This window comes from Aedes aegypti, chromosome 1 (genome assembly GCF_002204515.2).
Source record: "Aedes aegypti strain LVP_AGWG chromosome 1, AaegL5.0 Primary Assembly, whole genome shotgun sequence".
Classification (NCBI taxonomy): domain Eukaryota; kingdom Metazoa; phylum Arthropoda; class Insecta; order Diptera; family Culicidae; genus Aedes; species Aedes aegypti.
The window spans coordinates 150,310,192-150,338,095 of record NC_035107.1 but is presented as its reverse complement, the minus strand read 5'-3'; the positions used below and the strand labels follow the sequence as shown (position 1 = coordinate 150,338,095).

Sequence of the window (27,904 nt, the reverse complement as noted above, 5' to 3'; positions counted from 1 at the left end):
AAATCACTTTTCCAGTTTGGATACCAAATTATCCTCGTCGGCCACTGTAATGTTTAGCTTATGGGGAATCAGACTACTTTCAGTCAGCGTAATAAAGAACAAGTCTTATCTTCTTGCTAGTCCAGACCGAACTCATTTATTCCATCAATCTCCGAATACCATCTAGCTTCGAACTTCTCTTTTTCCTACTCTTCCTCTCTCATTCTCATTTCAGTTCTTCTTCATTCAAATCTCGCTCTCGCTCGACTGTATCTATAATATAACCCTTACGTGGACATCACAGTGTGTTGGTGCTGGGGAAGTGCTTGATAGGAATGTAGTTGAAGTTGTTGAAGAGCCATAGAACACTTGTGACTAGAGTGTCCATTTCCCGGCCATTTTGGTCGGGATTCGGGACGCACATTTAAGCTTGTCCCGGAAAATCCCGGGATTTCTCAAATTTGCAATAAAACTAGTATTTAGATTGAGATGGAAGTACAAATTCAATAATACAATGATTTTTTTCAAAGAAATGAATAGATACTGTAACTTTCCAAGATAAAAAGTTAACAATAAAAATCACATTTCATATATGGCTTTCTCATTCTGATGAAGTAACTTAGGTATGAATCAAAAAAGCGTTACGTTGCTGTGGTACTCCTTGACTTGACAGCTTGAATAATAATGAACTCTTTTCAAAAGCACGGCCTGCTCAGTGTAATGCTCAACTACCACATCTCCTTTTCTTCGACAGAAGATGTGCTTTTGCTCTAAATGGACTAGATGATATTTTGGCGTGTTAAAGACATTAAGAACTCCATCGGTTCTGATATTTCTAATGCTATTCTGATGCCTGGGGTACGTTTTTCTGAAACCATTGAAAAACACTTGGTCCAGTCTGTCTGAGCAGCGATCATATCCAGTTTTTTACAATGGCTGCCGCGAATAGCCTTGCTTTCTGGTAGGGATCAAACGATATGACATTTGGCTTGGGTCCGTTCAATAGTGGTTTCTGCGCTCGTGTACATACACGGTACATGTCACCAACACTACTTAAAAATTGCTGGTGGAAAACATAAACAAAGATCAGCTGTTCCCAGCAAAATCAAATGGCAGTATTTTCAACCAGCAAATTTGCGCATGTGTTCGTGACACCGATCGGCGAGAGCTCAATGGAAATGACCCAAGCCAAACGACAAATCGTCGAATCCCTACCAGAAAGCGAGCCTGCTTGCGGCAGCCATTAGTGGTTTTAAAAAGCTGGATAGGATCGCTTTTTTGCTCTAAGTAGACAAGTTTTATTTCACAATTAACGATCAACGCTCCGTCATCGTAATCATCGTCATCATCGAAACTTCAAAAGCAGTTTTTCTGTTCAAAACTAAAAATTATTCGATGAAAATGTGTTCACTGTGTTTCGGTTGGAGAATACAATACAGTGAACACATTTTCCTGTAAATTTTCTTGGTTTTGAACGAAAAAACTGCTTTTGAAAATTCCGAAATCAATGACGGATCCTGCCCCCTTAAGTTCACAATTCTAGTCTGGTCTGGTGGTCTGGCGCCATTTAACGTTTCTATCGGAAATTGGCCTCAAATTTTTGACTATTTATATTGGTTGGATTCACTAAGAGCCTGTTGAAGCGAGCATTTGGTTTCGCTAGACACAATGGATCGTATGACACGACAGCTGAAAATTGTTTTTAGAACTGCTCCCTTGTGGTACTCCTTGACTTGACAGCTTGAATAATAATGAACTCTTTTCAAAAGCACGGCCTGCTCAGTTTAATGCTCAACTACCACAGTTGCAACAAAAAAAAAGTCCTATGCCGACATTCATAATGTAGAACTATTCAAAGGTTATTTTTAGCAATGACAAAAATATATTAAAGTATATTAAATTTAAATGAAACACGAAAAAGTCGACACTTGTAGTAATGCACCATTCAAATCTTGTTTTAAAATAACATAAAAGTAGCTTTGCAACGATAAAAATGAATTATCATGAGCATGAAACGATCTCACCAGTAGTTCATCCTTGGTTGAACACGAAGCTTTTCGCACTTGAACAACACGAACCGAACACGATTGGTCTTTATTCCGTCGCTCGTCCCTCCGGAAAATGCAACCGAATAAAACGACCACGCACTTTTGATTCTTTTTTTTCCGCACTCGAATAAAGCGAACCGAACACGATTGGTCTTGATTCCGTCGCTCGTTCTACCGGAACATGCCATCGAATCAAAAGATCACGCACTACTTACGATTTTTTTTCCGCTCTCGAATAACGCGAACCGAACACGATTGGTCTTGATTCCATCGTTCGTCCCACCGGAACATGCAACCGAATCAAAAGACCATGCACTACTCTGTCACAACATTGCTTTCGTTTGCAGTGAGAAAGCAAACATAAACAGAATGGCTGCCGAGCTTTCACTTCCTTGTTGGACTGACGTTGACCGAAAGCTCAAATAACGTCAAACAAACATCGATACATTTTCATTCTGAGAAAATCGACTTGTGTAAGATTCATCGTACGTTGGTGTTCGTGGCAGTTTACTTGTAGACCTCTATGGGTCCCTCCGTCTGAGATGACGTAGAGTGAAACGGATGAATTTTCGTTGAACAGCTTGGATGCGCTGAATTTCGTTTTGATAATACGGTGAACAGACAACCAAAGAATACTCTAATATAGGGCGTACTATTGAGCAATATAATGATTTCAGACAGTAGATGTCCTTGAATTTTTTGGCGAATCGAAACACGAAACCTTGCTGTGCAGAAGCCTTCGACACAATGTATGAAACATAGTCCATGAAAGTCAGCTTGAAATCTATCATAATTCCCAAATCCTTGGTAGTCGACTCACGTTGCAGTTGCTCACCTGTCAAGGCGTAGGCAAACTGGATCATAGACTGTTTGCGCACAAACGAAATGACCGAACATTTCGAAGTATTCAGCAACATTTGATTTAAGCGACACCAATCAGCAAATGTTTCGAGTTGTCGTTGCAGGAACAAAGTATTTTGTAATTGCTTTATTGTGTAGTAAAGTTTTACAATGAAAATGATAGCAGAACGAAAACAAAATATGGTATCGAATACAGTGAGGACCCGATTTTGTCAGCCCCTCGATGAATTTTAGGCTGACAAAATGGGGAACCTGACAAAATCGGGTCATTTTATTTTGTTCATGATTTTCAAATTGTGATGTGTTACATGGTTACATGGACTTTTAAGGGAGCGATGACATGTTTTTTTTTTTGTATCATGGGCTCCCCCTCTCTTTTAAGACAATATCGATTCTTAATACTTCATTCACGATTTTCACGTCAAAACGATTATTATACACTACCTCTGCAGCCTTGTTGCATGAAACATAAAACTACGCAAGATATCCACCTTATTTTTTCATAGTAAGCAAAGTGAAGTCCTAAACGCGCTTGAATGCTGAGTGACGGGTCTATTTAAATTCTTGGAGATTTACCTATTGGAAAAATTCTGAAGATTCGATTTACTATGGTCCCTTTGATTGGCAATTTTGCTCTGACCAGTAAGACAAACGGAATCATCCTGAGTTCCTAGTTATACATGATCGTTAAATTAGCTATGAATTTCTCCCAGCACACCAAAATTCCTAAAAAGCTTCACATTAAAATCCCTCATTTTTTAGAAACTTCTTCGAATTATTTATGCTATAATTGCCTCGAAGCTCTTCTTGGAATTCTTTCAAAGATCATCCGGAGATTATTACATAAATTTCCCTAAACATTATTTTAAAGCTAATCCAAAAGCGTTTTGAACATTTTTTCAAGGATTTGCCCTTGAATGTTTGTAAAAATATTTCTAACAGTATGAAACCAAGAAATGTTCTTTAGTTTCCATGAATTATATTTTTTTGGTGTGTTCTTAGCGCAGTAGTACCTATTCAAAAATTACATTACATTAAGTCGCGATAAAATCTCAGAAATTATTCCTATGCCTATGGGATGATTAACTGCTTCAAAATGTTCTTGGAGAAATTCCGGGCCAAATTCCTGAAAATCTCGTAAGGATTGTCTCCTGAAGGAATGCGTCGATAGAACATAGAAATTAAAAAAAAAAACTCGGAAGGGAAATTGGATAAAAAAGGAATCTTCAAAACAGTTTTTAGAGAAATATCGGAATCAGGTCAAACTTCATCAAGAATATCCTTAGAAAGCATCAACAAAGCATATTTATGAAGGGATCTTTTAAAGAGTTTATGAAATTATTGTAGGCACAACCTCAATAAAACTCAAAGAAACAAATTTTTAAGGAATATCTTGAGACATACTGAACAAGAATTTAACAAGGAGTAAAAGAAGATAATTTTTGATGTCATTTCTTAAAAAGTAAAATAATTCTATAGGAATTTTGGGTGTAGTTTGTGGTCGAGTTCAAGTAAGAATGCATGAAGTAACTATAATTTTGACGAAAAACCCATTCAGTGTTTCTGGAACAATTTATGAATTTTTTTTAACGTTTTTGAAAAAAGGTTCAGCAGCATTCTATAGATTGATTTTTGAAAATGTTTTTAAGATAAATTCTTGGAGAAATTCATGAATGAACCTACTGTAAGGACGCCATTCACCGCTCATGCTCCATTCACCGCTCATTGAATTATTTTGAAAAATCTGAACAAATTTTTGCAATAAAAGTTATTAGCATATATTAGTATACCAAAATGGATTGTATCAGAATGAAATCTGTATGATTTTTTATCATATTTTATTTATAAAAAATAATCTTAGGCTGTTTAAGGCGGTAAACATGAGTTTAACAATGATTTTGTTATAGTAGATCGAAAAATGCTTCTTAGCTGCCACGGTTTAATATGTTGTCGTACTATAGTACAAAGATAACAACCAGCTAATGAAAGTAAATTATTTCCAACTAGTGCTGCATATAGTGCCTCATACTTAGGATGAGCGGTGAATGGCGCTCTAAACATGTATCATTGGCATACATGTCATTCGGTACCATTGTACATTTTTCACATTTTATCTTTTTTACTACAAAAACAAATGTTTTATCTTGCGCCTAGCGCAAAAAGTTTCGAAAAATATCGAGCGACTGATTTTTGACCGAATTTAACTTGTCAAAATGCTGTTAAATGAGCGGTGAATGGCGTCCTTACGGTATACACCTAGTTTTTTTTTTGTTATGAACTCTGCTGTGTGAATTTGTTTTTTTTTTTCAATTTTAAGCATTATTTCACTAGCAAAATGTCAGGTTGTTTAGTAACAAAACACAATTTTATGATACTCGAGATCTCATGAAATTTGCTCGTTTAATAGAAGCTTAGATGCAGCATACTATATGAAGTTTTTGTGGAAGAATTCTATGAAGCATCTCCAAAAACACTTAAAATTTGGTTGAGAAATCTCCTGAGGACTACGATGTACCGGAACGATTTATGGAATAATTTCAGGAATATTTGAAAAAAACCACTTAAGAAGTATCTAGAAGAATATAAATAAAATCCCGAGAGGAATTTCTGAGGGAAAACGAAGAGCTTTCTCCAATTACTTCAGTGATAATATTCTGCTGACAATATATTTGCAGAAACTTTTTGAGTTCGTTAACAGATTTGATAAACCTTCTGGCAAGATGTTTTTCAAAAGGCTGATTGTTTGATGGACTCCATAAGTTTTCCAATCTATCATGATGTTATTTTTGTATTAATACGAGCGCTGGAGACAATCTTTGAATAATTCAATGCCCATACGTGCATGACATCAAACATCATCATCAATTTTAATTTAAACGTGGTAAAACAAGACGAAAACAATTTTTTTTGACAAATTTGAAAATTTCAAAAAAGTCTATTTAATAGACTGACAACATCGGGTCACAAAGCTGACAAAATCGGGTCAGTACTGTATTTCAATGACAAATTGATATCAAATTATGATATGAACTTGATGCTGAAAACAGAATATGTTTTTGACTTGCTTTCTTTTTTATGTTGGACTTTGCCCGGCAAACCACTCCGGTATGTTATTTAACTCGGTGGTAAATATTTCTAATTATAACAACGGTTACAGTTGTATACTAGTTGAGAACAGTTTTGACAACTTTTTAGCGTTTTTGTAGGTTTTTTCAGTGCTATGAGTATTGTTTGATCCTTCGACCTTGACGCTTGCTCCTGCGGGGGCGAGCGATGCGGGCAGATCAAACATGTCGCGCGTCGGTAGCGCAGTAGTGAAAAAGTGATCGGTTCGTTAGTAGTGTTTGATCTATTGATCGTGTCGCTTGCTCCTGCGTGGGCGAGTGACGAACACTTGTTCGGCGAACAATGCGTTTATTGAATTATTTCGCGAATCCGGTTAGGCGTGATTATATCATGGATCGCATCACCAAACATTGATGACTCCCAGATCTTTACCTTATCCCACTAACCCAATATCCTTTCCATGACAACTGTGGAGATGCAGAGGTGATCTCAGTCTCTAGTAACAACGGTTGTCGAACTAACATTCCTTCCCTTCCCTGATGACCGTAAGGACGTGGCCGGCGCCGTTATTGACTTATAAAATTTGAGCTCTCGATTTGTGCACATTGAGAATGATAAGCTAATCCCAAGCCACATTCATTAAATCTCTGTGCAACTTCGATTTTTCTAGTCAATCACGGAGTAGCAACTACGAATTGTACGGTCATCTATGCATATGCTTATGCTTTTTGTAGGTTTTTTTTTCAGTGCTATTGCGTAATTTACATATGGTTTAAATTGAAATTTCAAATCTAAAACTTCAAATCAAGATTTCTCGAGATTCCTTCTGGGATTTTTTTCTTAAATTGACCCAGGGCCGATTTCTTCACCTTCGCTTAACCCCTCTACCGGCAGCTTCATTATTTACCGCTAAAAAAATATTCAAATCGTGATAACTTTTTTGTTTCTCGATATTTTTGCACCATTTTTTCACAGGGTCTCAAAAAACTCTTCTAGTTTTAGAATATGTGTCGATTTTGATAATTGGTCATCTGGATTCGGAGATATTCCAAAATTCCTTGGGGGACCGACGCGTAAGCCATAACCCACGTGAATATCTCAGCCTACAGAATTTTTATCATATTCGGATATTCACTCCTTGGAATAATACATTAATGCGAGTATGTTGTGAAAAAATGAAGCAATTTGGTGCAGCCGTCTTTGAGCAATAAGCATTTATGTTTCTGGTACCACTCGGGACAAATAAAGATCTTGAAAACTCTAAAAACCATCATATCGAAATTTTCAGTTTTCTCCAAGAATACTGAACCGATTTGTCTGATTTTTTCAGAGTAGCTCCTTATTACCTAGCATTGTATAGTACACATTTTATTTCTCTGATAAATTGACCAAAAACAAAATGGCCGCGGATACATTTTGTATGGAGAATGTCGGTCCCCCAAGGAACATCGGAATATAATCAAAACTAGATCACCAATGATTAATATCGACACGGATTCTTAAACTAGAAGAGTTTTTTGAGATCTTGTGAAAAAATGGTGCAAAAATATAAAGAAACAAAAAAGTTATCGCGATTTGAATATTTTTTTAACGGTAAGAAATGAAGCTGCCGGTAGAGGGGTTAAGCCGTAAACCAGATTTACCCATACGAATCAACCAGGTTGAAGGCCTAAGCGGTGGTAAAGAAACCGCTTACCAGAGGTGTAACCTTAGGAATCGAGGCCTGTACTCAGATTTGATGGACATTTCTTTTCATAATAACGGTCTGTCGGAGCACCATGTCAGTGTGCACGTAATAATATATCCTAAAACGAAGCAATGGTACGGAAACATTCAAAATATTCAAGCATTTATACTTAATATAGGCAAATATTTTCAATGCTAAACGATCACTCCGACATCTGGTGGCTAGTAGAAGAACCGTCGAAAAAGAGGTCAGGTTGAGAATGCACCGTGTGCAGCATAGGAAGGAACACTCAATTTACACTTTTTCTCGGAATAGTTGTTTTGTAGACGATTGAAGAGGATTGAAAAACATAATAAACTTTTTTTCCTTCGAGAATATACAGATCCGGTCAGTGCTCATGTACGATTAAAGAGATAAAATTGGAAAATTGGTGTTTGGCAACATAGGTTATAAACTTCCGGATTCTTTGTTAGTGGTTAAATTTGTTGTGAAATCACGCGTATCGCAAGAATAATGGTTCAAAATGATTATGCCAATGGAAAATAGTTCAATAATCGATTGATTATGACCTAATTTCTGGGTTGAAAAATTGAATTTTGGACGTAAACAAACATTTTCAGTGACCTTTCTCCCCTTCTTCCCCAGCGACCTCTATGATGGTGGCGCATTATATTTGCCTATGGACAAATGATCCACTTACATCACTGTATCTTAAAGGAAAAAATAACAACCTACTAATGCCTTTTTTGAGGTAGTGATGCTTTAAATAAATAATAACACATTTTCATAAGAATCAGGCTAAAACAGTTTAATTTATTGTTTTATAAAAGAGAAATTAAATATCAATTTTTCAAGCAATGTTTTTTGGCAGATTTGAATTCAATCCATTCATGTGTCGTTTTTACCAAATCCCTAGAACACAAAATATTCTACAGAACTGCGGCAACACCAGGATCATTGGGAATTAGATGCATTGACAGCCAGAAAGCTAACACCGGCTGAAGACCGGTAACCAGGAACAGAAAGTATAACTTCCGTTTACGTCCAACTGTGTGTTCGAATTGCTGCTGCTGCTGACGGTAGGGGTCATAGGTTGGTGGATCCTGTGCCTGCACTGGTTCCGACAGAACTTTTGCCTTTAATGTACGAAGCTAGAATAAAAGATTGAAAAGATTTATTTTTTAATATTCAATATTACATCAATAACACAACAAGCAATTATAGCAAAATGTGTTGTTGATATGGTATCCTATAAAATCGTCGAATAACTTATGAAACGTCTTATGACCCCGGGAGTGATATGCGGGCCCAGATGGAGACCGCCAAAGCCCCAAGCGGCTGGTCTAAAGCCACGGCAGCTTCCGGGGTGGGCTCTGTTCACGCACAACGCGAACGGTGTGCAACATTTCAACCCTGATCAGTTCAGTCATCGTTTTCACCATCTTGTTGATCCTCTCTATGTAATCCATTCCCCCATATTCCCATTCATGTAAAACAAACCACATAGCTAACCTCGAGTCGCCGCGAGTATTTCGGCTACCACAACTAACAAGCACCCTTTCCTACCTGAACCTCACACACACAAACTACTTCACGCAACCCTACCGACAAACTTGAGCTCTTCATCATCACACCACCCGGACCACCGATTGCAGCATCCAGTATGTAGTACATAAGACAGTGGAAATTTCCCACCGAAGCTATTTCACTGTGCATGCAATGAATCCTTCTACCTGCAGCCTACTTAAGGAGCTTGCGTGCACAGAATTCATTCATTCAGTATTCAGTCTTTAGCCGTTGTATGGCACGCGTAATAAACCGTCGTAGTTCGAAAACCGATAACAAAAGTGTTTCCCTCACCGAAGCAGCCCAGCTAGTAGTCCTTTTCAGGACTGTTGTTAAGAAATCATTTTCACAGTCTGAGCTATCGACACCCCAGGCATTCCTTCAGGGGAAGGAATTGGCCGATCATCCCTGGCATTCCGAAGAGGAATTGGCCGCCGAAGCAGGGATCCTTCAACCGAAAGGATTGCCCTCGTCCTCTACTGTCCGTGATCGGACAGGCTCAAAAGACCTTTTTTACTCCCGGGTCCCAGGGCGTTTAGCGGAGGGGAGGTTTCGAATGCGGGATGCCTAACAAAAGGAAAGCAACTTACATTGGTATTATTTTAATGAAAATCTCCAAGATGATGGTACAGGCTTTGAGGTTATTGAAGCGACTGCTAGAGCTGTGTGGGAATACACTCACATACATCCGACGGCGGCATAGCTTGATGGGGGGGTCTGATTTTCCTTGATGAGCCCAAGTATCTACCCCTAAAGGGGGGGGGGGGGGGGGGGAGTTGGCTGATTGGATACTCCAGCTTTTGGTGACCCAATAGCGGTCTCGTTGATGGTCACCTTCACATGAGGGTTGGTCCGGTTGCCTTCGGCCGTCGTGGCCACAGAAGCAGTCTTTCGTGGGATGACTTGCCATCGGTAATCTCCGATTGGCGCCCGGAATTGACGGTGTTCCGGTGATCACTTTATGGGCGGCAGTAATTGGAGAACCGATTGATGAACCGAGGTGGCGAACTCCCGTAAAAAAACTCTTCCGAACAGCATTCGAGCCAGCCCACGGCACGTGGGCCGCAATACGACAGATCACGTTCTTGGGCTGTTGTCCCGTCTATTGCCTCACATAAAAACTGTCCGGTTTCCTTCAGCGACTCCTCGCTCATCCTCGTTTCATTGGTAGCTCAGAATTCCCGAATGCGGTGCTCATTTTCGATATCCGGCTCTCCACACAAATGAAGCTCGCTGCCCACTTACCAATGAGTGCCTCATTGTACCCACACCATCTCTCGATTTGAATTGGACGTTAGCGAACTTAACATGGAAGATTCCCTACCATCCCACATATAATTATAAAGAAAAGATGTTACCTGTGTGGTGTTATAAATGGAACTGGCAACTCTGACGTGTTATAGCTCATAATGTATGCAAACGCTTGATGCGTTACCGTATTCCAGGCAACACTCTCGATGGCCCGAAGCGGAGCATCGAGGCTTTCACTCAGCAGCAGCAGGACAGGTAAGACCTCTTCGGTAGCAGCGAGCGTGTAGGGTGATTCCTTGGTATTAGAGGCTACACATTTTGGCTTTCCTGCCAGGATGCTATTTTCTAGCACAAAATTTTAATAATGTATTGCTTACTGAGGAATCACCCATCATGCAAAACTGTTTTCACTTCGTCAACAATTGTGAAATTTGTGGAAAATCGTTTTTGTCATGTAAGGAGATAATTCTCCATCGGCAGCCATCTTGTAAATCAACGTGTGAGAAAGTTGTAAAGTGTCGAGTGAAAAATCGGAAAATGTTTGTAACTAGTGACTCCAAATAATGGCGAAATCATTACTCCGGCGGTTGTTCGTGTAGCGAATATGGAAACGGGTTGTAATTATTATCCAAGGAAATTTTCGGTAGCGGATCGTGAGGACCGCGTATTCTTCAATAGAAAACTAGCTGGAATGTCCACGCAGGGAAATGTCGGTAGCGGATCGCGATGACCGCGCATTCTATAACTGGAAATTAGCTGGAACATCCACGCAGGAAAATGTCGGTAGCGGATCGCGATGACCGCGCATTCTTTGATTAAAAATTAGCTGTAACATTCACGCAGGAAAATGTCGGTAGCGGATCATGATGACCGCGTATTCTTCAATAGGAAACTAGCTGGAATATCCATGCAGGAATTTATCGGTAGCGGATCGCGATGACCGCGCATTCTTTAATTGCAAATTAGCTGGAATATCCACGCAGGAAATTGTCGGTATCGGATCGAGATGGCCACGTCTTTTTTGAGTTGGTTGCCGATCAAATTGATCGATTATTCAGGAATATTTCAAATATATAATTCTCGACATACCACAAGCTAGTTACAAATTAGAATCATAGATATTTTTTTTTTAACAAACTGCCTAATTTAGACAGAAGATTTGATATCTTTCTTATGCCTTTATTACGGACTCTAGATTGTTTCGAGATTTTGGAGCAAATCACTATGTCGAAAGGAGGAAGATACGTAAGAGCCCCCGAATACTATGATTCGGATGATTCGGAAGAATACAACAACGTTGACGGAAACGATGAGATTAAGGAACAGTCAGATGAAGATTACGCGAGTTCCATCAACGAGGTCCTCGAAAACGATGATGATGACGATCACAGGCCATCAGATATCGATCGTCGTAATACTGAAACCAGAGCGGGCAATGAAAACCACGATTACCTTCGAAGAATGGAAACATTGCAGAACCAGTTGAATCAATTAGTCCAAGAGCTAGGCACACACCAACCCCATGCTTCGACCAAGGCTTCAACTTGCTCAGCGGTGCAAGGTGATGATCGTAGTTGGAATACCGGAGTCGACACACCAGGGCCATCCACTAGTACTGGCTGCATGCGTTGGGAGAACATACAGCCCTTTCCGAACGATGTCCCCGCAAACAGAATGTGGGAACAGTGGAACCGGTTCATTGACCGGTTTGAAATTGCCACATCAGTGTCTAACATAACCGACCCGGCGAAACGATCCCAAATTCTTTTCCTCTCCATGGGGGAGAAGCTGCAAGGCATAACACGAGCAGCCAAACTTCGTCCAAGCCTCCGAGAAGCGAATTGCTACGAAATCTTCGTAAGGAATATCGAAAATTACTTGAAATCAATGGTCGATATTCAGGGATTGAATCCTGAGAAAATTGAGAGAATCTCTCACGTATCGCTCTCTGTAACTATCATAACATGCTGCACATTATGAGAGACTGTTTATCGTATACTGCTACAACTTTGATCAGATTGGGGGGATAGTAGTGCATGATAAAACCCCTCTTAACATGCTCCAATCCTGGGGGACACTATTGCTATTGGAAGTTCGTGGATTGTTTATCGTGCCAGTAAAGAAAAACACCTACCCCCAACGGTAAACAAGCGAGAAAAATGGATTTTATCATCGCTCTCTCTTTGGGGCTCTCGCTCGCTGCTTCCATTTATCAGACTTGTTACACCTTACGATACAATGACGATCGTGGACCGCAACAGATGGGATGTTTTTCTTTGCTTGCTTTGATCGTGCTTCATACTCAAATGAGAGCGAATTCTGCAATGCCTGTCGATATTACAACAGAGTACGAAGCTTTTTGCAACTTGCGTCAGGAACCAGGCGAATCCATGATGAATTTTCACGCAAGGTTGATGGAGAAGGCCCAATCATGCCGATTTAGCGGTACCGAGGACATGTTTGTTCGTCTACAGCTCCTAAAAGGAATGCGCAATAAAGACCTAGCCAGAAGAGCACGGACGCTTGAGTACGAAACAGCTGTCATTGTCCAAGCAGCGACCCGCGAAGAAGCATATGAAGCAAATACAACATCATCGGAGTCTCCTCGCGCGTTTGCAGTAGGACGGGAGCGCCGAGCTTCGATCGGTGCCAGGCTTCAAGGAAAACGTCGTTATGGGGCATCCAGTGATAATCAGCCGCAGCCTAAAAAACAAAAAGAAGATGAAAGTAGATATCGTGGAGCGGGACGACGATCACGTTGTCCAAAATGTTCCCGCATGTACCACAAGTTTGGATCATGTCCCGCAGAGAACCGTAAATGCAACGCTTGTGGAAAGATTGGTCATTTTGCTGTAGCGTGTTGGAACAGTCGCAAAAAGAGTGCTAACAGCATTCATACCCAGGATGATCACGTAGCAGGATGGACAGACGAGGAGGAAGAGAAAAAGGTAAACGCATAATTTTTAAGCTAACTGTGTGTGATTACATTGAATTCTGTTTCGTTTTTTTTTTGAATACAATTATCGATTTATTGTTCTTTGGAAAATTAAACTGAGTCTTTTTTTTATTTATAGCAAATAAATGCCTTGTCAATCACAGACGTTCTTATTGATTGTCGAGTAGGATATTCGACTCCAATAAAATTTCTGATAGACTCCGGGGCCGACGTGAATATCATCTGTGGGGACGATTGGATCTGCTTGAAACGTCAACTACTAGGGGGGCATATCAAATTGGAGCGAATCAAACTAACGGACAAAAATAGCGACCTTCTATCCTACGCTTCAAGTAAACCTTTGTCGGTAAAGTGCGGATTCAGAGCGGAGGTTTCAGTAGTTGATCACATCAAGCCATCGGTTATTGCCGAGTTCCTTGTTGTTGCCGAGGGACGCCGTTCACTACTAGGCCGGTCAACAGCAAGTGATTTGAAGATTCTACAAGTAGGCGCATCGGTTAACACCTGTGAAGGAGCAGAAGATAGTAAAATATTCCCGAAGGTACCGGGAGTACTAATAAAGTTCAGCGTCGACAAATCTGTAACGCCAGTGAAAAATGCGTATTTTAACGTTCCAGCAGCCTATAGAGATAGCGCGCGAGCCAGGCTTCAAGACATGGAAGATAGAGGAATTATTGAACGTGTAACCAAAGCTCCAAACTGGATAAGCGGTATGTCGGCAGTACCCAAGGGAAAAGACGATTTCCGCCTCGTCGTCAACATGCGCGCAGCTAATCAGGCAATTAAGAGAGAATACTTTCGTTTACCGTTAGTGGAAGACATGAAAATCAAACTTTACGGAGCGAAATTTTTCTCTAAGCTTGATTTGACCAATGCATTCTATCACCTAGAACTGCATACAGATTCGAGAGATCTGACAACTTTCTTATCAGAGAACGGCATGTACAGGTTTACTCGCTTGATGTTCGGGGTCAATTGTGCCCGGAAATCTTTCAGAGGGAAATGTGTCGCATTCTCGAAGGGTTGGAATATACAATAGTTTTCATCGATGACGTGCTCATATTTGCGGATAACTTGGACGAACTTCGTGAAAGAGTCGCGAATGTATTGACAATTTTGAGGGCCAATAATTTGACAGTTAACGAAGCGAAGTGCGAATTCGATAAGACAAGGATTAGCTTCCTTGGACACGAGTTGGATGAATCCGGATTTAAAATTGATGAGACAAAAATCAAGGACATTCGCCGGTTTAGGGAGCCAACCACAGTTTCCGAACTCCGAAGCTTCTTAGGATTGGCTTCATTCGTTAGCCCATATATTGAAGGATTTGCAGATATTGCAAGTCCATTGTGGGCAGCTACAACCACAGGCGCCTGGAGCTGGGGCCAGGAACAAGAAAACGCTTTTCGACTCTTGAAGGAGCAAATAATCAACTGCACAACATCGCTCGGTTATTTTTCGGATCAACATCAAACTATTCTCTACACAGATGCATCACCAAATGCTCTAGGAGCAGTCCTTGTCCAACAGGAAGCCAACAATCCACCTCGCGTGATAAGTTTTGCTTCTAAAGCACTAACACCGACCGAAAAAAGATACCCTCAAAATCAGCGTGAGGCTTTAGCGTCAGTATGGGCAGTAGAACACTTTGCCTATTTTTTACTTGGAAGGCCGTTCATACTTCGAACAGATGCACAGGGTTTCACGTTTATCCTCAATAGGACACGTGAAAACTCAAAACGTGCATTTACTCGCGCAGACGGATGGGCTCTTAGGCTCAGCCCATACAAATTCAAAGTGGAATACGTACGTGGACGTGAAAACATAGCGGACCCATCGTCAAGACTTTGTGAAGGCGAAGACGACCCTTTTGATGAAGAAAACAGCCCTTGGGAAATTGCGGCTCTGGAGGCAAATCGAGTCCAATTCTTAACGGAAGGTGAGATCAAGGATGCCACTGCGAAAGACTGTCTGCTACAAGAGGTAATATAATTGAGTTTTGTTTGTAGGCTTGATTAACCTTTTAATTGTTTGGTTTTTATTTAATAGGTGGTAGACGCACTTGGCACAGGAGTATGGCCAGACCACCTCAAAAGATTTGAAACATTGGACACTGATTTGGTTTTCCAAGACGGAATCTTAACGAAAACCGGCTGTGCTATAATTCCACAGAATCTTCGCCAGAAAACACTTTCCATTGCTCATGAAGGCCACCCGTCTAAAGCGAAGTTGAAAAGTATTCTGAGGGAACGTGTGTGGTGGCCTAACATGGCGAAAGAGGCAGAAGCGTGGGTAGATTCTTGTGTGGTATGCGCAACGAATGGAAGACCCGAGAAAGCAACCCCGATGAAGCGAGTTTTTGCACCTAAATCAGTATGGGAAACTATTGCGGTGGATTTTAACGGTCTTTACATGAAATACGGTGGCATCTCTGTTTTGGTCATTGTCGACTACCGGTCCAGGTTTATCATTGCTAAACCAGTCAAATCTACCAGCTTTGAGAACACCAGGAAAGTTTTTCAAACTGTGTTCGAAAAAGAGGGTTTTCCGCAAAGCATAAAGTCGGACAACGGCCCACCATTTAATGGGGATGAGTATAGACAATACTGTACCGAACGTGGAATTCATGTAATATTCTCTACTCCACTGCATCCCCAGCAAAATGGGTTAGCCGAAAGCTGCATTTTAATAAATTAATTTGGTAATTAATAAAGCCATGGCCGCTGCAGCTTCCAGTGGGACTGATTATATCGAAGAACTTAATTCAGCAGTTCAAGCGTATAACTCGGCTGGCCATTCCATTACTAAACTGCCACCGGAAGAAGTGTTTATGGCACGCAAAATAAGACGAGGACTTCCACTGTTAAACCGAGGCAAGGTAACGATTGATGACGACTTACTGAACACCAGAGACAGAGAATCTAAGGTAAACGCGAAGAAAAGGGAAGATCAGAAACGAGGAGCACGCCCGTGCCAAATAAAACCTGGCGATAAAGTTATTGTTGAGAGGCAGAACCGTGCGAAAGCAGAGTCTCGGTTTGACCCTCGAAGATACACCGTCAGAGAAGAACAGAATGGTATGCTGGTTCTAATCGATGAAAACGGACAGGTTATCAAAAGACACGTTTCGCAAACGAAGCGAGTTTTTGATTGGAGGCGACCCGATGAGACAGATTCCGGAACAAGTAATAACCATCCAGAGGAAATCCAGGATCCTGAACCAAATACCGCGGACAAGAATGAAAATCCAGGCCCGAGCAGTCGTCCTGCAAGAGAGAAGCATACTCCAGCATACCTCAAGCATTTTGTTCACATGACTGAGAACATCAATTAAGAACCACTGTGTTGAATAGAAGATTCGAAATAAAGAAAATCTCACCGCAGTCATCCTTGGCCCCAAATGATCGCTGATCCTCCTTCTTTTCCGGAAAATCCGATTGGTCCTAAATTTGCCGTTGTTTGACTCCTTTGTCGCTCTTCATTTTTCAAGTTTTCTTCAGAAAATGCGAGAAACTAGAAGTAAACACATTTTCTGACAAGGGTTGAAGATTGAGATCGAACGAGAATCTGTTTGACAGATGGTATGTGAAGCTCAATGTGAAGCTGTTCGGGGTGTGCAGAAATCAATGATGTAGATCGCAAGGTTCGTCAAACCATTTTCAACACGGAAAACAAAAGTGTTTCAAAAGGGAAAGATTTCTCGCGTAACTTTTCAAAACGTCCTAAGTAACAAATGTAAACAATGTAATTTTGTTTTTCATAGTTATTTTTGTTTCTTTTTCTTTGGAGAAAGAGGAGGATGTGTGGTGTTATAAATGGAACTGGCAACTCTGACGTGTTATAGCTCATAATGTATGCAAACGCTTGATGCGTTACCGTATTCCAGGCAACACTCTCGATGGCCCGAAGCGGAGCATCGAGGCTTTCACTCAGCAGCAGCAGGACAGGTAAGACCTCTTCGGTAGCAGCGAGCGTGTTGGGTGATTCCTTGGTATTAGAGGCTACACATTACCGTACATGTACGGTAACAGTCCCTTACTGGTCAGGGAAAAAAAGGAAGAATTCACAATTGTTCATTTTTTTTAAAGTAAATAATTACTAATACTAACAAAACTAGACACGGAAAAAAGCATTATTAATCCAACATCTTCTAAAACTATTGAAAGGACGTTAACCGTAGGTATACAAAATACATCATAAGTGATTGGGAACAAGCTTTTTGTTTTGATGACTCAATTAGACTCTATTGAACTATCTCAGACTGTCTATGGTGAGTCGATTTACTGTACGTTGGTGTACTTCAACATCATGCTAAACATCTCGCCTACAAGCCAGTGTCAAAATAATTGTCTCGTGGGACACGAATAGCTAGTCAACCAAAACTAGTTATCATATGAATTGCCTATCTGTAATAATCCTAGAAAGTTATATGTACAATGGAGCTATAGATTATTGAAATGGTAGCCATAGGCCAGGCCATATTTATGACCTTTGTTTACTTATACTTAGTAGTGATTCAAAATACATAAAACTTCGTACAACAACTATGACTGCTCACACCACCGTCAGGCGAGTACAGATGCACAAGGAGTGTTGAATAACTCACATCGGGGAAGAGCAAAAAGGTGTTGAGGTACGACTATATACAAATGGAGAGTGATTGTTACATTCGAGCACTGATTCCATTGTGTCCCAGTTACCCTAACAAAGTAAACTGACAATGATCGACCGAATTGGGTCGTGAAGAGGTCAAGTCCGGACTTTTTCTTGGATGCCCATTTTTAGATATGGAGCTCATCTTGCGCGCGTGTGTTTACTAAAATTCCCGTAAGTAGAGGACGTCTCCTCATTTGAACGGTTATTGTTTGTTAAATTGAACCCTACTTGCTTCCTACAAGAACCATAGCATCAACGCAACGTGCTTCAAGGTGAAAGCTACGTTAGTGAACAAGAGGTAGAGGATAAAGGGTGGGTCAACAATTGTATGGAGGTAATGGAAATGAGATGCCTTTCCTGACAAAAAAAATCGAGATCAGAATGAATGGATTCTCTAATAATGATTCGTTGTGTAGCAATAGTGTCACCGGCTATTGCTACGATCGTCCTCTGGAGGTATTGAATATGAGAAACTATGGCTACTTTAGAAAATATTTCAAGTCTAACCGGAGTAGCAGACACGGTTTGGTCAATGTCGTCTGAACTCAATGGAGGTTATTTACGTCAGATCATCAGCCTAGAAAGCTCAGTGTCTCATCCAAATTTCGATGTGCCGATGTAGTCTAACCTTGCTGGCTAGGCGTTTGGACATTATTCGTCGATGGAAACACGATTAAGTGACAGTTAGATGGTATGGTCTCGAAATTTTTTATTCTCGTCTACTTGACCTTACGTCAAGCCTCGGAATTAATCAGTTATTCAGATGTGAGGTTAAAGTATATGAATATCAACTGTCAAGTTACTTGATCTGGAAGATAGAGGTTGGGGACACATTTTGTGGAAATCAAACTAGAGCAACTGATGTGAATCTACCACTTAATACTTGACTTCATAGTGAGTGATTTGATACAATGTTGAACGATCAACAACTGTGTTGACTCCCGACACCAGAAAGTGTATAGACAGGTCCGTCCCACTCGGGCTCAGGTTGGGTACCACTTCTAGTACTGCATTTGGTCCCTCGGTAGTGCAAAGGTACCCAAGTTTGACAGATCGCAGTACACTTTTCACGGCATTCTAGATTACCTTATGAGCCATACAAATTTGGGCAACTGCAAGGGACATGGAGGTCTTTAATGTGTCTTTGGTATAGACCTTGATTTGAGCTTTGATACATTAAGTATTTGAGTCAGTTCTAAAAGAGTCTACCTGTTGAATACGCTTTTGATCACTCGTGCTGTATTTTGCTACGCAATCTTACGAAGCCAAGCTGCAGAACACACGCATACGAATCAAGGTTGTTTTCCGTATCTAGCCTGACCAGAAGATTTCAAAGAAAGCTAATTTGTTTGAAAGAAAAGATGTTACCGTACATGTACGGTAACACTTATTAATAACAAAATATTTTTTTTTTTATCTTTATTAACGAGATTTTTAGCCCTGGGCTAGTTCATCTCGGGACCAACGGCTTTACTTCCCTTCCGAAGGAAGTCGTCACAACAATTTTTTGTCAGTGACTATCTCGGGGATGGGATTTGATCCCAGGTCCTCGGCGTGAGAGGCGTGCGTTCTAACCACTACACCAGGTCCGTCCCCATAACAAAATATACTATCATGGTAAAATTTGTTATTTGCGCAAAAATACTAATCAACATAAATTATGAGAAGAACAAACTTTGTCATCATAGCAACATATGTTATTATTTTGATATTTATAACTTATGAAAATAAAGCATTATATCAAAATTCGCCACCATGACTAATTCTAAATTCTATATGAACTATTATTAAAAGAAGAAAGAAGAAGAAAGATTGGTACCTGAAGGAATAAAATAGATCCCTTTGTGTGGTCCTTAGCCTCACTCCTATCCCTACCTCCTCTCGGTACGAGCAATATCGTCCGAGTGCCAGAAAAGGACTTCAAGCTATACTGTGCACTATGGCCCTCCAAACATTTAGTGGAAATGGTCTTCCGGAAATCTAGAGAATTGGTGTCAGGCCCTGCAAGCCAGCCGTAAAAATTAAGCAACGAGTAATCAACGAGAAAATACGAATCGGGACAATCGGCGAAGGTACTAGCTATTGGAAGCTCGGTAAGTGGAACTGAAAATCTCTCAACTTCATCGGGAGCACACGCATACTCGCCGATGTGCTGAAGGACCCCGGATTCGGCATCGTAGCGTTGCAGGAAGCGTGTTGGAAGGGATCAATCGTGCGAACGTTTAGAGGTCACCACACCATCACCAGAACTGCGGCAACACATTTTGATTTCCGAGTGTTGTGAACGAACGGAATAGCAGGTGCATTTTGGCCCAATTTCCCCACTTGCTTTCCGGCACGGCTCGTCTCTATCATGAACGATAGATGATAGACGCCGAAGAACAACAGCATCACAGCAGAACGCCATCGACTGCAACAGCAGCAAGATGCTGCCCGCGTGCGCTCTCCGCAGTACTTTTTAATATGCTGTAATATTGTGTACATAATGTAAATAGTTCTGTGAATAAATATGCATGTTTTATATATCCGTTTACGTCCGCGTGTGAATGCTTTATTCGGCAACCAATCGCTTTTCCCCGGACGTAACACCGAGCTACGAAAAAATACATACAAAAATCTGAAGTGTACCCCGTCTAAAGGCGGGGTTGGGTATTAGAGGGCCAATGAGAGAATGTGCAAGTTGAGGCCGGATCTTCAACTTCAGCCTAATAAACGTACACAGCCCTCACTCCGGAAACACTGATGATTTCAAAATCATCATAGAAGATCAAAACGCCCAGGTTAGCCAGGAGGAGGAGTTCAGACCGACTATTGGAAAGTTCGCTCACTTGATTTCGCCGCCTCCAAGAATATGGCCATTCATAGCACCTACTTCCAGAACAGCATTTCATACCGACTCTTGGAGACCACCACAACAGACAGAATCACAAATCGATCAAGTTCTGATTGATGGTCGGCACTTCTCCGACATTATCGACGTCAGGACCTATCGTTGCGCTAACATTTATCTTTTCGTCATTAACAGCGTACGGTACTGACGACCGCCCCGGTATGATTAGTCGCAACTGTATACGCGCAGCACTGGAAGAGGGTGAGGTGGATGAAGCCCCTCTCGAGGACTGCTGGAGTACCAACGTATTTTGACAGCTACTAAAGGTACGCTGCATTTTTTTGTATCTTACACGAAAATCCTCACACAGATAAAATAGTTATGAAAATCAGTCAGATTTGTACTGAAATCGGAATATAAATTCAGTTTACTCAATTGGCTTGTTTACATGTATCCAGTTTTTTACATATCATGATTCTACGTTGAACATTGAGCCAGAATCCAAAGTTTCATAATTTTCCGTGCCCTGGAACTATTTGCAAAACACATTTGAAGTCAGTATGGAAATCGCTTTTGAAACATTGCTCGTCAAATGTTACTACGGGACGAGCTGTCATTATGTAAATTGAAATGTCATTGAGTCTACAAATTTACCGATGGCTAACATTTTTAGGCTAAAACTTGAAAATAAATACCATGAATTTTTCGTCTGTTCTAAGCACTTCCGAGAATCAGATAGCAGTACCTTAGCGGAAGAAAATAAATAAAATCCTGATGTATGTTTTGAACAACTATCGAAAGTGAAATTATTTTTTTTTTTTTTTTAAGACACTGACACGTTAATGCTTCCAGTGGGCATTTATGCCCTTTGAAGGAAGCACCACACTAGACAACGGACTAGCATGCAACGCCCAGTGGCACAGTCGGAAAACATTCCTCACGAAAAGTTTACCGGCCTGAGGCAAGAATCGAACCCACACTCCCTAGCACGATGCGGCTAAATGTCTGGTAACACTAACCGCACGGCTACGAAGCCCACAAATTCCGAACAATGAACAACAAGCAAATGCGCCTTGTGTTCTTTATTTTATTATACCTATCTAAAATATCGAAAGGGTCGATCGGAAGTCTTCCAAAAACACTGATGTAAAGCTTGAAACTTTTCAGTATACTTAACTCAAAACCGACCTAAATGTCACTCTCATTTCTTTGTATTTGGGCCCCTCATGTGACCTAGGCATTCGGTCAAATTTCCCAAATTATATCAGATTCAATTTCGGCTTTCCGTACAATATGGCCTTTCTATGTACATATAGTAAAGATATTCTTGTACATAAAAAAACAACTTGCAGGGCTAGTTATTTCTGAGGGAGGTAATGGGCTGTGATGAGAAACATGAAAAATACTCCATATAAATCTAACAAATGCATTAAATGACCTCCCAATCGGATACGTAACAAATTATTCTGCTAAGCTATCGATATTTTGTTATCCTAAGTACCTAAATTTACCTAATTTGTATTAAAATATAACAAATGCCATACAAATCCGGAAAAAGTTCATAACTATCTACTAATACTAATGCACAGTCGTGAATAGCATACCTTCTATAGGACGGATTTCACGCCAACTCGACACGCGATTGGCAGCACCCCTTCAGAATTCAATGAAACTTTCTGGATGTCAAAAGTATGTAAAACTAAGATACTTTGCATATTTTGTTTTTTTCAAAATCGATCTAGACTAACATTTGGGAAGGGTCAAAGTTTTTTTTACTTTTTTTTTATAAACCCGTATAACTCAAAAACGGTAAGACCTACAAAAAAGTGTTGTATGGGGAACTGTCGTGAAATTTCCTGAAGTTTTAGAGAAAAATATTGAAAAAATAAAAACACATTTTCTACACTGAAAAAAAAATTATTCAAAACTTTAAAGTCGATTTAAAAAAACGGCCACTTCAGATTTTGATCATCCTTAAGCAAAAAGTTTGTTAATTAAATTTACTAAAAGTCGTCCATACATTGCAAATTGGGCATATTTTAGAGAAAAAAGTTTTTCAAACATCGAATTTTTTAAGTCCCAAAGTTTTTTTTTTACTCTTTTTTAAAAACCCGTATAACTCGAAAACGGTAAGACCTACAAAAAAGTGTTGTATGGGGGACTGTCGTGAAATTTCCTGAAGTTTTAGAAAAAAATATTGAAAAAATAAAAACACATTTTCTACACTAAAAAAAAATATTCAAAATTTTAAAGCCGATTTAAGATCAATTGAATTTAAATAAAAAAACTGTATAATTCCGTTTTATTTCTTTTAACTACTCCCAATAAAACAAATATAATCTATTTTGTGATTAAAACTCATTTATCACTTTAAAATATGATCATACTAGACTATTTAAAGCGAAATAAAAAAAAATAAAAAAAATCATTTTGGACTTAAAAAATTCGATGTTAGAAAAACTTTTTTCCCTAAAATATGCCCAATTTGCAATGTATGGACAACTTTTAGTAAATTTAATTACGAAACTTTTTGCTTAAGGATGATTAAAATCTGAAATGGCCGTTTTTTTTTTAAATCGACTTTAAAGTTTTGAATATTTTTTTTTCAGTGTAGAAAATGTGTTTTTATTTTTTCGATATTTTTTTCTAAAACGTCAGGAAATTGCACGACAGTTCCCCATACAACACTTTTTCGTAGGTCTTACCGTTTTCGAGTTATACGGGTTTATAAAAAAAGTAAAAATAAACTTTGACCCTTTCCAAATGTTAGTCTAGATCGATTTTGAAAAAACAAAGTATGTAAAGTATCTTAGTTTCACATAGTCTTCACACCCAGAAAGTTTCATTGAATTCTGAAGGGGTGCTGCCAATCCCTTTGTCGAGTTGGCGTGAAATCCGTCATAGCTGTCAATATACTTAGCTGGAGTACAGCGAAAGCAACCATCAACGATGCAGCTAAGAGCAACGTCGGGTACGTTCGACGAGGAATGTAGACAGATTCTTCAGGAGAAGAATACAGCGGCGCGGGCGGTCATGCTGCAGCAAGGTAATATCCGGCAGAACGTGGAACGTTATAGACGGAAACGACAGCAGCAGACCCGCCTCTTTCGAGAGAAAAAAACGCCGCCTGGAGGACACGAGTAAGTTCTATCAGAAGCTCAACGCATTCCGCAAAGGCTACGTGCTGCGAGCCGAGATATGCATGGATAAGGATGGGAGCATCTTGACGGACGAACGTGAGGTGATCGAAAGGTGGAAGCAGCACTTCGTCAAACACCTGAATGGCGCTGAGAGCACAGGCAATGAAGGTCGAGACAATGGAGGAAAAAGGGGGGGGGGGGGGTATACGCAACGAGGCGCGCCTACCGTTCATTTTTTGTGAGTGTATTCGTTTGGCTCACAACGCTGCTAGGCATCCCGCTGTTTGAGTGTTGAAATGCATCAGCATTTGCTGCCTGGCATGGCCCGCGTTTCGACCTGTGCAGTTTGGGTCGGCCCGCATGAGAGATGATGCTGTTTGGGCCGGCCCGCCCGAGAGATGATTGTTAGGCGAGCTTTGTTTGTAGTTGACAGCCGTACACCCACCCTGGGAGGAAATGCCTTCGTCAGTACTGCGGATCATTGAAAACAACCAGCCCCCACTTTGAGAGAGGTTAAGGATTCCATGCACCAGCTCAAGAAAAATAAAGCTGCTGGTAAGGATGTTTCGGAACTGAACTCATAAAGATGGACCCGGAGAGGTTGGCCATTTGTCTGCATCCGCTGATAGGCATAATCTGAGAAACAGAACAGCTACCGGAGGAGTGGAAGGAAGGGGTAATATGCACCATCTACAAGAAGGATGACAAGTTAGATTGTGAGCTCTTTCGAGCGATCATCATTCTAAATACGGCCTACAAAGTATTATCCCAGGTCATCTTCCGTCGTCTGTCACCCATAGTTAACGAGTTCGTGGAAAGTTATCAAACCGGCTTAATTGACGGTAGATCGACAACGGACCAGATCTTTACTGTACGGCAAATCCTCCAAAAATGTCGTGAATACCAGGTCCCAACGCATCATCTTTTCATCTATTTAAAGGTGGCATACGATAGTATCGACCGCGCAGAGCTATAGAAAATCATGGACTAGAAAAGCTTTCCCGGGAAGCTCACAAGATTGATAAGAGCAACGATGAAAAATGTGCAGAATTGTGTGAAGGTTTCAGGCGAACATTCCAGTTCGTTTGAATCCCGCCGGGGACTACGACAAGGTGGTGCCGGGGAACGATTTTCACGAGATTTATTTGCTTCGCGGATGATATGGACATTGTCGGCCGAACATTTGAAAACGTGGCAGACCTGTACACCCGCCCGAAACCCGAGACAGCAAAAGTTGAAAACCAAAAACAAAGTACATGCTAGTAGGTGGAGCCGAGCGCGACTAAGCTCGCATAGGTAGCAGTGTTACGATACGGGGATAAGTTCGAGGGTGTTGGATCCTTGCTGACGGCTGATAATAACGTTAGCCGTGAAATACGTAGGCGCATCATCAGTGGAAGTCAGGCCAACTATGGTCTCCACAAGAAGCTGCGGTCAAAAAAGATTCACACCCGCACCAAATGTACCATGTACAAAACGCTCATAAGGCGGCATCCACAAATTACGTAACGCTCTAGGGGGGGGGGGGGTAGGTTCAAGCGTTACGGCTCATACAAAAATTTAAAATTTTTCATACAAAAAGCGTTACGGAGGGGTGGGAGTCACAAATTTCCAATTTTAGCGTTACGTAATAAATGGACGCCGCCTAACATCGATAGTCCTCTACGGGCATGAAACGTGGAAGTTGCTCGAGGAGGACCTGCAAACACTTGGAGTCTTCGATCGCCGTGTGCTTAGAACGATCTTTGGAGATTAGCCGGGAAACGGTGTGTGGCGGCGAAGGATGAACCACGAGCTCGCTCAACTCTACGGCAAATCCAGTATCTTGAAGATGTCCAAAGCTGAGGATTGAGAGATGCGGCCACGAATCGAGTATTATGGCGTGAAATTGTTGAGTCAGATCAGTCTGTTTAGATGTTAACTAAATAAATGAAATGAATGAATAACATAGTTTGTTCAAGCACTTTTATAAAAACGTTTTTTTTTTTTTTGTTTTTATCATATCGGTTTACTTTGAATATGAACAGTGTTTTCAAATGTTGGTCTAGAAACTCTTGTGCAGAAGAAATTAGTTTGTAGTGTTTCACTTCGTACAAATGTTTTTGCACGGTTTTAATACATACCAGGAAAAATCCAAGCGACGCACTAGCATATATCCAGGAAATATAATATCCTGCTTTCCGAAGGAAAATACTGCATAGTAAAATCGACACAATGGAAGCGTACTTATAACCAGTGAGAGCCAACAAATCCAAGGTTTTCAGCGTCGTAGGAATGTTGGCTATGTATAATGCTAATGTATAGATGACAAGCTCGAAAATGCTGTAGGCAAGTGCACTTGACGCCTGAATTCCTAGCTGTTCTGGAGAAAAGCGATTTTGAAAACCTGGAACGAAAAAAAAACAATAATAAGAAAGGGTAAAAACATGAAAAAAGAAAATAAATGCAAATTTTATAGTGTTTAATTTCCTATACGAATATACAGAAAAAAAAAACCTTAAGGTACAGCGTGGTAACCCAAGTAACCAAATAGGACTTTTATTCACCTTGCGTGCTAATGTATACTCCCGTTCAAAAGTTTGGGTTCGCCCCCTAAAAAACAAACAAGAGTGTGTTCAGTAGGGGGACATGGGGCAAGAAGGACACCCGGGGCAAAAGTGCCACCTTTAATATCACGTAGTTCAAATCATTTTTTTTTTGTTTAACGCAGGATGAGAATAAATTGAGTACTATTTGAGGGTTGTGTAAATAATACAGTTAAAAATGTTGAGTACAAAAAATTAAAAAAATGTATTTAACTCACCAACGCAAAAAATGCGAAAATATTATAAGAATGTAAGACTGGAAAACAAGGTTTGACTCCCAATAAATACAAAACATATTTATTTTTCCGCACAGTGTTGATGATTTTCAATTGTTCAATATAGCTGTGAGGAAATTTTTTCGAAAAAGTTCTTTTGACATTAATTTTTACATACATAAAAACAGTATGTTTTATGGGGCAAGAGGGACACCGCAATTTTCTCATATAAAATCAAATGAACTTTCATTTTTCTTGTTTGAAATTGCATTAAATCAATGCTTCCTACTAAATAAAATCAAAATAAACCATCTTGGACATTCAAAATGGTTTCTGAAATATTTTACTATTATTGTTACAGTAAAATAAGATGAGAACTAAATTAATTTCGTAAAATTAATTTTTAACTATAAGTCAGCTTTTATCCCACAGTTTTTATCTTTACTTACTCTAGAATTTATCGTTTAGGTGGGGAAATAATAATACACAACATTTGTGGCATTTTGCTCTGGTGGTCTTCTTGCCCCATACGAGTGGCACTCTTGCCCCGTGCCTCGTTGAAAAACCTCATAAGAAGGGACATTTTCAAAAATATCAAATCATCATGTAATTCTTATATTTTTGAAATCTCTCGATAACATCATTTAGAACAGGAGGTGAGCTTGCTCCTACACTGGAATAATCTTCAAAAATTGTGCTAATCAACCATGATTTGAACCTATATATCTTAAGGTGTCCTTCTTGCCCCCAGCCCCCCTATATGTCTCTGTGATTGAACGCCCAATTGCATCTCTTTATGGCGCAATCGAAAGGCAATGAGTTATTCTTATTTCTTAGGTATCTTGCCAAATTTTGTTTGTATTTTGAATTTTGTTACCTCAAATTTTATTTAAAGTTGTGACATTTTTCGAAGAAAACACTTTAAAAACATGGCTAATTTTCTCAAACAAAACACGATCCATTTTCGTGTTACACGGTGCGGAAATCAGTAGTGGCAGTGTTTTGGAGAGCCTAAGCAAGACGCTTTGTTTTCGGGACGCCGGGAGTTGTTTTTCGTTTCGCGA

The 27,904-nt window shown here is 40.2% G+C and overlaps 1 protein-coding gene across 2 annotated transcripts in view; it reads right to left on the bottom strand.

The window, feature by feature from the left end:
* Nucleotides 1-8,422: 8,422 nt before the first annotated feature.
* The window catches only part of LOC5566651 (protein YIF1B-A), an 82,590-nt gene continuing 63,108 nt past the window's right edge, over nt 8,423-27,904 (bottom strand). For both annotated transcript variants that reach the window (XM_021850915.1, XM_001650964.2), the window contains exons 4-5: nt 26,164-26,426; nt 8,423-8,792 (exon numbers count right to left, since the gene is read on the bottom strand). In XM_021850915.1, coding sequence (XP_021706607.1) covers nt 8,571-8,792; nt 26,164-26,426 — 485 coding nt within the window. In that variant the 3' untranslated portion in view covers nt 8,423-8,570. The remainder of the gene's footprint in view (nt 8,793-26,163; nt 26,427-27,904) is intronic.